The sequence below is a fragment of the Vigna radiata genome, unplaced genomic scaffold (assembly GCF_000741045.1).
Source record: "Vigna radiata var. radiata cultivar VC1973A unplaced genomic scaffold, Vradiata_ver6 scaffold_221, whole genome shotgun sequence".
Taxonomy (NCBI): domain Eukaryota; kingdom Viridiplantae; phylum Streptophyta; class Magnoliopsida; order Fabales; family Fabaceae; genus Vigna; species Vigna radiata.
In genome coordinates this window covers 350,200-361,885 of record NW_014543248.1, presented here as the reverse complement: position 1 = coordinate 361,885, position 11,686 = coordinate 350,200, and the positions used below count along the sequence as shown (strand labels likewise).

Genomic DNA, 11,686 nt, shown 5'->3' with positions numbered 1-11,686 from the left:
AATATAATTTAATTAATTAAAGATGTTGTGGCTACTCTCTAATTATTAAAAATTATATTTATCACTAAACATTAAATTATCTTTAGGTCTTATATTTAATCTAAATAAAATATAAGCATCATATTATAAATATATAATATTTATATTTATTATACCAATATATAAATTTCATGCGCATTATATATAATAAATGGCGTGTATAACCGTGCTTACGCATATATAATAAATGGCGTGTATAAATGGCATGGAAAAAACACTTTCAAAGTGAAAGTTCAACCCGTCATTATTCTATATTATGCATACCAAAACACCATAACATATATTATATATATACATATATATTAACTAACGTGCATATAATATTAACATAAAAAAACATCCAATATAAAACGCAACAATAAATAATATATATGAAAAGCAATGCGCAGAAACGACAACTCTGGATAAAACCAGAATCGTGAAGCGTTGATTAAAACCAGAAGCAGAATAGTAGCGTACCTTTTAATCTCAAATGTGCATATGCAACAGTTAAAGAAGAAAAATAAAAACTGAATATATTTTTTTTAGAGATATGTCCAAATTGAAACGCAAAACCAAATGTCGTTTCGATCATCTTCAACCTCTCACATGGTTCCAAAATGCGTATACCGAACACAGTAATACGTGAGGTTTCAGCATCAAAATATTTCACAGAAAATTTCACTGAAAATTTTCAGAAAATTTTCTTCTTTCTCGAGTTTCAAAACAATTAATAAAATTTAAAACACAATACGCAAAGGAGTGAACCAAACAAGGCAGAGGATAAACATGCTTTAATACCAAATGTAATAACATGTTCATACAAAGATTCAATAAATCTAAATATATCAAACAAGCACATTTAATCATATTCAGATTTACAAGAATAAAAGTGGAAGCAGAAAGACCAACCTCTAGCCATTGTTGTATGCTTGCCTAATTTCTGGTTTCTGAATCCTTACTCTTAAAACACGATAGTGATGTATATGAAGGAAAGAGTAGGCTCAGTGACCTGATATGAAATTTTCTGTAATATGTAGTACTTCAAAAACCATCACAGAGTATTTAATGTTAGAAGAGATTGTTGTGGAAATATGGACACACCCGCACACGTTTTAAAAACTGTTTTTATTTTAAAAAGAATGGACCACTTTCATAATATTAACTGCTTTATAAATTAACTAAAAATAAATAAAATAAATGGGAAAAATATAATATTAAATAATATAATATTAAAAATGTAACCTCTATTGTGTATAAGGCTAACATTATATTCACTTGATAATTAAAAAATTGTTAATTTTTTAAATTAAAAAATAACATTAATAAAATTAAAATTTTCTCAAATAAAGTTACGTAATCTTGATTTTTTTTTTTTCATTTGTGAGAATGTATAAGACTAAGGTGAATCTTTGTTGGACCTAAATGAAAAAATAAAAAGTATTTTTTTTTTTCTATCATTTTATATTAGTCTTGTTTTATTTTATTTTTTGAAAAACAAATATTTTAAAAAATTACTTTAATTTTACCCACTTAAATCAAGATAACAGTCTTCAAACGAATGTTGTGGATTTCTAATATCTTTAGCACATATAATTAATTTCTGAACTTAAATTTACTTATCCAAACTGTTTTTATGAATTTTTTATAATAAATTATGATGATGACTTTTTTTTAATATATATATTTTTTAAGTTTTCTTGTTTTCCGTCAAATCGCAATTTCGGTTTTATGCTTTGCTTTTAGGATTTATGTATCTCCATTATTATGAAGAGAAATTGTGTTTTTTAATTGATCTATTAAAAAAAATTGAAAACATGTTCCGTACTAGTTTTATTATGCTGAGAATTTGGACAAATTTGTAATTAAAAAAAAAAAGTGATTGCAGTTTGATATACAGAGAAGTTAACAAGTACAAAATTGATAACTTCTCTCATCTGCATTTATCATACCTAACTATCAGTGGTCAGTATCCTTTCCTTCAATTAATGAATATGTATGATTAAAATACAACTTTTAATTCTATTATATATTTAGTTATTTGTTTTAGTTTAATTATTAAGTTTTTTTTAAAAAAAAAACTTTATTTTGGTCTCTTAGTTATTTTTTAATAGAAAAAACAGATAATGGATGAAAATAGAAAGTGAAAATGTGTGAAAAATAAATTATTTATACTCTTTTAATTATACAATTAAAAAAAATTAATTTCATTATATATATATATATATATATATATATATATATATATATATATATATATATATATATATATATATATGAAAATGGAAAATGAAAGGGTCCACTTAAACCACTTTAGTATAGTCATATGAACTCCAGAAAATAAAAGTATAGAAAACAATAATATTTATTTTATAAGTTAAAATAAATTAATTGATAACCATTGTATTATTATATAACTTTTCCATTTTGTTCTCATACATATGTTTACAAAAGAAAAAAAAAAAAGGAAACTAGTTATTTAAATAATTAAAGAAGCAAATGTAAAAGTAAAATATTAAAAGATTAAACTTTTGCTTTAAGCAATGTGTTTACAGCATGTATTAATGAATACTGTATTTGTTGTATTGTAAGTTGAAAAATAAAAATTTATAAAAAAGGAAATTGTTGGTTGGTAGTTTTGGTATCGTTACCGACCCATCTTCTCACCATTAATTTCGTTTTGTTACTTTAGATGGTCGCCAATAAATACTGGTCCCAGTTTTGCACTATATTCTCACAATTTCTTTTTTCTGTTAACTCCACTGTACTGTCACATAATCAGTTTCAACCTTGTTATTTACGAGTTTGAGTTGGATTACAGAAGCTAGAATGTTTTTTAAATATATATATATATATATATATATATATATATATATATATTAATTTAAATTTGAATTACTTTATTTCAAAGTTAAACATATTTTACATAGAGTTAAAATAATTTATAGTTTATCAAATTAGTCTTTAATTATTTGTTTTTATAGTTATTTATTATTTTTAATTATGTAGATTAACAGTTTAATATTTGAATTGTTTGAATAATTTTAATTTTTAATTAATTTACATTCATGTTTTTATTTTTAGAATATTACTTTCTAAGTATGATTACTGTTTAGAAAAATAGATAAATATAATTATGTCAAGTCTACATAAAAATTTTCTAACATATTAAAAGTGACTTAGACTGAATTAATTTTCTTAACTTAAGAAATATCTAACTTACAAAACTTTTATGTAATGAGAAGTGATATTCTGTCTTGACGTTTCATCGTAGGTACTATTTCTTCTGTCATTAATGTTGTTTAATAAATTTGTAGTTAATTTTTTCCTTAAGTATGTTCAGATAGGGTTCCAAACATTGAAATAAAATTATTTAAGTCCTTTTTTTAGAAAACAAAATTATCAAGAATGAAAACAAGCACTGATAAGAAGCAAAATTAGTTATAAAATGTAAGTTTCAATTTTGCAGTGTTCATAAGAGTCCTGCGTGTGCTTTGACTCACCAATCAAAGTGCTCCTTCATGCGTTCGCACGCCACGTGTTTGTAACATTCCCCAATCCTCTTGTACTCTATGCTTACCCATCATTTTCAACTAAAAGTCATAGTCTGCCAAAGAAACTTTGACTTTTCCTTCTAAATCCAGCGAATTGCTGCAGCCACTTATGAAAAGCCAACACCAATTTACACAAACCTTTATAGAGAGATTCAATCAAACCGAGTATCCCACTTTTCAAATTACTTTCATGAATCCAAACAACAAAGTGATTTCTTTCAAATACTGTACCACTTCATAGGATGCACGCAATTTTTTCTCTGATCTTTCATGTGAAACGGTAAAATACTAAATCTGAGTACTTAGCAGAGATTTAGCTGTCTTTTTTGGAGAGACAATTTTTGGACATGCCCTTGATTTCACACACATATATATATATTGGATCAAAGAGATAGCAATTGTGAAGGGTGAAAGAGCTTGTCAAGAATTGAAGCATCTTCAACCATGACTACTCCTTTGGCTTACCAAGAACACCTTCCTGCAGCACCCGGATGGCTGAACAAAGGGGACAACGCTTGGCAGTTAACAGCAGCAACTCTTGTTGGTCTTCAAAGCATGCCAGGTCTTGTGATTCTCTATGCCAGCATAGTAAAGAAAAAGTGGGCTGTTAACTCGGCTTTCATGGCTCTCTATGCCTTTGCAGCAGTTCTCATTTGTTGGGTGCTTGTGTGTTACCGAATGGCCTTTGGGGAGGAACTTTTGCCCTTCTGGGGTAAGGGTGCCCCAGCACTGGGTCAAAAGTTTCTCACAAAACGAGCCATAGTTATGGAAACCACCCACCGCTTTGATAATGGGACTGTTGAGACCCCTGCTGAAGAACCCTTTTATCCCATGGCTACACTTGTTTATTTCCAATTCACTTTTGCTGCTATTACTCTCATCTTGTTGGCTGGTTCTGTCCTTGGCCGAATGAACATCAAGGCTTGGATGGCTTTTGTGCCTCTTTGGTTAATCTTTTCTTACACTGTTGGGGCTTTCAGTCTCTGGGGTGGTGGCTTTCTCTATCAATGGGGTGTCATAGATTACTCTGGTGGCTATGTCATCCACCTTTCCTCTGGAATCTCCGGTTTAACTGCTGCTTATTGGGTAATAAATCTTCCCTTTTTTCATTTTCTTCATAACCCTATGAAAATTTGCTTCAAAAGTCTGAAGGGTATCTTTTAAATTGCATTCATCATTAACAAAATCTCATCTTTGGTGTCAAAAATTGCAGAAAAAAAAAATTATCATCCTTGTTGTTACAGGGTCCAAGTTCTATTTTTTCCGTTGATTTTGGAAGAAATAACCGTTAATATTTTATCAATTTTCTTAAACTGTCGAGAGAAAAATGTCTTTCCGAAAGCAACAGTTCGAAACATATTAATCAATTGTTGTTTTGACCATCAAATTTGGGCAGCAGAGGAAGCTCATGTTCATTGAATCATGTGTAGAAAGTTGGTTTCTGACAGTGGCACCACTGATAAATTGTGCAGGTTGGGCCAAGGTTGAAGAGTGACAGAGAGAGGTTTCCACCAAACAATGTGCTACTGATGCTTGCAGGTGCAGGGTTGTTGTGGATGGGTTGGTCAGGGTTCAATGGCGGAGCACCATATGCTGCAAATATTGCATCTTCAGTTGCTGTGCTGAACACAAACATTGCAGCAGCCACAAGCCTCCTTGTATGGACAACTTTGGATGTCATTGTCTTCGGGAAACCTTCTGTGATTGGAGCTGTGCAGGGCATGATGACTGGTCTTGCATGCATCACACCAGGAGCAGGTATGATCAACATTCCTTATATCAGCTGAAAAGGAAAACAGAGAATTGTCTTTGTTAGACCAAATTTGTTCATATATTACGAAACTTAGTTACCGTCATTCACAAATATTGCAAATGACTTTTACTGTGACATGTTTATATACACAAATGAGTTCAACTTATGATATTTACATACACATTCAACAAGCATCATGTTAAATTGAATTTAGTATAAAGTATTTCACACTTGTGGAATATAATATATATAAAAGATAAAAGGAATTTTTTAAAAATGAGAATGATTAATTCTTTATTAATGATCATAAGTGTAGATGCAGTTTTTGTTGACTATTAAGATGAGTTGATTGTGAGAACAACTTGCAGGGCTTGTGCAATCGTGGGCTGCTATAGTGATGGGAATATCATCTGGGAGCATTCCATGGGTCACCATGATGATTTTGCATAAAAAGTCAACATTGTTGCAACAGGTAACACTTTATTTTCTCACTTCACACCCATATTTTTACCAAAATATTTCTATTTTATATTCACTATTTTTCATTCTTTTTTTTTTCTTATCTTTGTACACCATTTACCATATTTATTATTCTTGTTACACATATTTCATTCCACACGTGCACGTGTTTACGAATTTTCATTTAATATTGAAAAAATAATCAACGTTGATTCCACCCACTTTCTTTTCTTTTTGTTATTATTTAAATTAAAAATAGATGAGATGAAATGAATGCCGTCTTTAATTAGAATTTATCTAGGGATTCCTGTTGGTTTATTAAAATGGGCAAACACATTTTGAAAGGATTTTTCTCTGCTTTAATCGATTCCTTGAATCCTTCTTTTTACCATAATGGCGTTATGACGTTTTCGTCTAAGTACAATCTAGGCTTGCTAATTACTCCTTAAAGATACCTATCATATCACCAAAACTTCAACTAAATTAATAATAACACTTGAATCGAATTTTTCTTCCTTAAAAAAGCATTTCGTGAATCATTCATATTTAGCTGGTTACTATGAAAGCTTTGTATATAGATTGTTTGTGTTCTAGTAATGGTATTATAACACATTTTTATATACATTTTTATATTCATTTGATGTAATATAAAGATAAAATAATTATAAAAGTATAAATTTTTGTAATAAAAAACAAAAAATAAGAAAGGATACTGTAAAAGGAAATGTTCCTTTAATAATTTTTTTTTTGACAAATTTTTTTATAACAGTTAGTTTGTGACCGGTCTGTTTCAAATTTTTGACACATAATTTATTATCAAAAAGTTGTTAATATATCATTGTCCAGTATAAAATGAATATAAAACTTTTTGACAATAATACATGTGTCATCACTTTATTGGTTTGTTTGACTTTATTTTTAAAAAATATTTAAAACGAACCAATCACAAATCACCACCCTTGTGTTAAAAAAAGTTGTAAAAAAAATGGTTAAGAAAACTTTTTTCATAAAAATTTATCTTTGTCAAAAATTACTTTTTTTTCTTTGTACTCAGCTAATTTTTTTGTGAAAATATGTTGTGTTCAGGTGGATGACACCCTTGGTGTGTTTCACACGCATGCCGTGGCTGGGTTTTTGGGTGGTCTTCAAACAGGTCTATTTGCAGAACCAGCTTTGTGTAGGTTACTATTGCCGGTTACGAACTCAAGGGGTGCGTTCTATGGAGGAGAAGGTGGCATGCAATTCGTGAAGCAATTGGTGGCGGCGATGTTTGTGATTGCATGGAACTTGGTGTCCACCACCATCATTCTCCTTTTCATACAACTGTTCATACCGTTGAGGATGCCGGACGAGCAGCTGGAGACCGGCGACGACGCCGTCCACGGGGAGGAAGCGTATGCCCTATGGGGTGACGGAGAAAGATATGACCCAACCAGACATGGGTCCTTGCAGACTTCCAACACTGCTGTCTCACCTTATGTGAATGGTGCAAGAGGATTCACTATAGACCTGTAGCTTATGAAGTTAATCTACGTTTCATAAGATTAGTAGATGATGAATCACCGAGTGCTGTAAGTAGAAATTTGGTTCTGTCATTTTTGTGGTAAGAGATCTTCGATGTACTTTAACATTCATTGTGTAAATTTTTTCTCCAGTTCCTCCAGCAGAGAAGTTAGAGTTATCTATTGCTGATAAATTCCTTTTTCTTTTTTTTTAGGTAAAGAAGTAAATTTTACTAGTGATATAATTTTTAGGTGAATTTATCAACCACTTTTAAATTTTTTATAATAATAGGTAACTTGTGTTTTTAAAATATGATTTTATAGGGAAGAAGTTATGGTTGAAAAATATAATTATTAGACGAATTTTAAGAATTATTGATTTTAAAATTTTAATTGCTGATTAAAAATTAATTGATAGATTAAAATTTTGTTGTTCGATACATTTTTTATGTCAATGAAATTTTGAAAGAAATATTTGTCAATAAATCAACAGATAAATTCATGAATAAATTAAAATGTTTATTATCGATAAGTGTTTTTTTAGATAAAATTAAGCATCAATTTGTTTTGTCTAATTTGAAGAAATTTTTATTATAAATTATAAATAAATGGGTGAGAAGAAGAGAAGAAAGAGAAAAACAGGAGAATGAATAATTATCCAATCTCAAATAGAGTTTATATCGTAAATGGATTTTCAACTAAATTCACATTTTGACGAGTCTTTCAAAGAATGAACATGACCTTTCTTTCTTTTAAACTTTAATCTCCAACGGATCATACTTTTTCTTAGGGTGTGTTTATTTGGGGTAATTGGGGGAAAGTGATTAAGTGGATTTGAGGATGATTTTTTTTTGTGTTTATTTGAGTGGATTTGAAGGTGATTGAGAGTGGATTTGGGAGTGAAGTTTGTGAGAATTAGTGTAGGATTTGATTGATGTGACAATTTTAAAAAATTTGTTTAATTGGTAGAAATTGAAGATTACCAAAATGCCTCTAGGTATTAAAGTAATATAAAATGATATTTATTAATGTTATATTTAATTGTAAAAATGTTTAATAAGAGTTAAAAATTTGGAATAATTATTAAAAAAAATTTATAAATTTAATTAAATTATACTTTAATGAAATGATTTTTTTTTTAAATATAGTACTTGTTTGTGATATAATTTAGTTTTAAGTAGTATAAATTTATTTGTTATGGAAGTGAGATTTATTAATTTTGTAGACCGCCGATAATTAACCCAAGTTATAATTATCCATTACATGAAATAAAAAGTCATCCAATACAGTGACGTCATAGTCAGCAACTTAATCATCTAAATGGTGAAGAATTAAGTTAACATTTTGATTCAGCTAAGAAAACTGTCGGTTCATGTCGAGAGAAAGGTTTGCCAAGTTATCTTCAATANGTTGAACCCGCCCCTGCATTTGTTCCATACCCTGCATTCTGTGTTGCAAGTCTTGTACCCTCCTCCCATATTTGAGTCATCATATTAGGATTTGAAAGATCTGGAGGAGGTTGCATAGGGTTGTCATCATGCGTGGTTGTTCTTCTTCTTCATCATCGCCGACATCGTGTTGCCAAACACCATTGACATTAACTATATTCAACATCTTCAAAGAATTAATTGAAAAATGATGTCTGGTCCCAATATGAGTGCTGGCATCGTCATCTACATGCGCTCCACAATATTGCATGATTTGGGTGATCAATACACCATATGGTAGGGGTACGTCACCGGCCTTGCATTTGAGCATATGCTGCATGATGTGATGAGGCCAATTGATAAGTATATTAATTTTAAGCACCCATATTATAAAGATATCCTCCTGCAATACCCTTGCAAAATTTTTAGGTCGGGGAGATAACATGTGGACAATAACATGATGTAGAAGTCTATCATTAATATTCAAAGAACCAACTGTTCTAACACGTTGACCCTGCATTTCTGGTCTCACCATAGTAGCTAATGCCATCTCCCGATCATAAGGAAAGTCGTCTGGGATAGTTGAATAACACAACTTTTGACCCTCGTACTTCATATTAACAATATTCAACGAATCAACATGTTTCAATTTGATTATTCTCTTGTGGACCTCACTAATCAAATATCCATTCCTAGAAATCTTGAGATTTGAATAAAAAACTTTGATTAAATCTGGATAGAACGGTGCCTATAGTGTCAGAAATTCGACCACCCCTTGAAATATAAGATGATGTTGGAAAAATAACCCTGAACCGGTAAATGATTCAAAATTCATTAATTTAGGAACGACAATATTCCTCGTATAGAAATCAGCTGCATAGTTTTCCATCTGCTCGCTTTGAGTGAAGAAACGATGTTGATCTAATTGTTCCACAAGAGATGGTCTGACATATGCTGCATCTTTTGACTCAGTTAGGGTTTCTTTTCCCTTACGACTTTTTCGGGACCTTTTACTTGATGATGACGCCATTTTACAATTTCTTCAACAAAACAATAAATGAAAACAAAGCAATAACAACCAATGATAAATAATTAGATCATAAGCATAAACATTACTTAAAAATTTAGGATGGATGAAAATCAGAAGTCATAATTACATATAGAGGTAGATCTCATAATATAAAACTAATACAAGTAGTGATATAAGACATCCTAAAAATCTCTCCTCGATATCATTTTACATAATTTATTCCACCGCTTATGCGGTGGAAGTCCCATCAACTTCTTCACACATGTGGGGTTTGCACACAAGAAGTCATAGCATTGCTCTAGCAAAGATTCATCAGATATGTGCATCCCACTCAGCATATCATAAATGTTAGATTCTGTATATGTGTAGTTTTGGGTCCGACGAAGAACCTCGGTTTGGGAACGTAATATTTCATTCCTCTCTTTTATCGTTGAGACTTGTTCTACGACTGCATTAGAAATGACCCCGAAATGCACATTTGAAGAGGTAAGGGCATTCGTGAAACCCTCCAGACTGGTCGACATCCTTTCAAAATGGGAATCAATGACATCGACCATGGATGCCTTCCTCTTGGAGCCTCTAGAGGATGAAGTTCCACTGGATGGAACGGAAGGCACAAACTGAGTGTTCCCTGGACTATATTCATCTACCGATGAAGGAGGCGATGGCAGAGTTGGGTCTCCATACCCCGTCCAGTCAGGCTATTTAGGAATGTACTCTATGTTCTGATTCAAATCAACACTGACACGAGGGGCAACCCGCTGACGACGTGTTTGACGAGCGGTCCAAACATCACTCCCAATAGCTCTATCAACAGCCCATAACTCCATCATCAAATCATAATGTCTTATGCTGGTAACTCTCCACTTTGATGCAACTAGCCTCGACTGAAACAACGTACATGAAACAGTTAGTGGTTGAACTTATGTATTTTAGTAATCCACCAAACCTGAATGTTTAACAAATACCTGAACGAGGTCAGCCCAGACTTCGTCTTCAGCCTCAAACCTCAGAGTGACGACGTTCCAAGCAAAACCACTCAATGCACCAAAGAGGTCATGAACCTCACGCCATCTATCTTTCAATACCTTTTGATGATTTTTTACATTAGTTTTACTAACATGAACATAACCTGAGTTATGAAGGTATTGACCCATATTATTATACGCTTGGGTTGTCCAGCTGCCATCAACTCTGTTACCCAAACAATTCTCCTCAACCATTGAATGCAAAAGCCTTGCATCCATGTCCTCAGTCCATTTGCAAAACTCTCTCATACCACCGGAGGACTCAGTCGCAGCACCCTTACCTCTGTCCATGATAAACCTATTTGATAAAGAAAAGTGTAATAAGTGAAGTTCAATTACTCATAAAACCAACAAGATGTCAAATTCAAATAACAGAGTCATCACAAAATATTAATTACAATAACTATGAACTTTGATAATCTCGCCACATTTCATCCACTATGGCATCCCTAATAGTACTACCAACCCTATAATCATCTTCACAAACTTGAAAGGATGACACATTCTGCTCTTCCCTTTCATTTAACTCATTATCAACCTCATTAAGTAATGGGCCATCCCTATCAACTCCACGGATAAAGTTGTGTAGGATACAACAAGCTAAAATAATATCCGTCATTGTCTCCAATCCATAATGTGGTTCAGTGCCACTTGCAATGATAGGGAACCATTTCTTCTTAAATAATACACCAAATGTTCTTTCAATAACATTTCTCAGTGATGAATGTCGATGGTTAAAGAGCTCTCGTGCATTTTTTGGTCCTCTGTGTGTAAATTCTTTAAGGTGATATTTGATGCCTCTATATGGTGTCATAATCGTACTTTTCAGCATAAACCCAATGTCGCCGAGATAGTACTTTCCTACATGAATTTACACATCAGTATTTATTACGTAATATATAACCAATCATTATA

General features: G+C 31.6%; 2 protein-coding genes across 2 annotated transcripts; one reads left to right on the top strand and one right to left on the bottom strand.

The window, feature by feature from the left end:
- The first annotated feature begins 3,625 nt into the window (after positions 1-3,625).
- On the top strand, positions 3,626-7,480 carry LOC106753367 (ammonium transporter 2). The gene is made up of 4 exons (XM_014635164.2): positions 3,626-4,658; positions 5,045-5,330; positions 5,694-5,797; positions 6,871-7,480. The coding sequence occupies exons 1-4, from the start codon at positions 4,017-4,019 to the stop codon at positions 7,297-7,299; spliced, it is 1,461 nt and encodes a 486-aa protein (XP_014490650.1). The 5' UTR covers positions 3,626-4,016; the 3' UTR covers positions 7,300-7,480.
- A 2,445-nt stretch (positions 7,481-9,925) lies between these two features.
- On the bottom strand, positions 9,926-11,062 carry LOC106753375. Its single transcript, XM_014635170.1, has 3 exons — positions 10,712-11,062; positions 10,535-10,630; positions 9,926-10,444 (listed from the first exon to the last, which is right to left on the bottom strand). The coding sequence occupies exons 1-3, from the start codon at positions 11,060-11,062 to the stop codon at positions 9,926-9,928; spliced, it is 966 nt and encodes a 321-aa protein (XP_014490656.1).
- Positions 11,063-11,686: the final 624 nt, after the last annotated feature.

Coding starts and splice junctions, on each gene's coding strand:
- LOC106753367 (XM_014635164.2), top strand. CDS start 4,017: ATGACTACTCCTTTGGCTTACCAAGAACACCTTCCTGCAGCACCCGGA. Junction 5,331..5,693: donor ATGCATCACACCAGGAGCAG/GTATGATCAACA, acceptor AACAACTTGCAG/GGCTTGTGCAATCGTGGGCT. Junction 5,798..6,870: donor AGTCAACATTGTTGCAACAG/GTAACACTTTAT, acceptor TGTTGTGTTCAG/GTGGATGACACCCTTGGTGT.
- LOC106753375 (XM_014635170.1), bottom strand. CDS start 11,062: ATGGACAGAGGTAAGGGTGCTGCGACTGAGTCCTCCGGTGGTATGAGA. Junction 10,631..10,711: donor TCTGGGCTGACCTCGTTCAG/GTATTTGTTAAA, acceptor ACGTTGTTTCAG/TCGAGGCTAGTTGCATCAAA. Junction 10,445..10,534: donor ATAGAGCTATTGGGAGTGAT/GTTTGGACCGCT, acceptor ATTCCTAAATAG/CCTGACTGGACGGGGTATGG.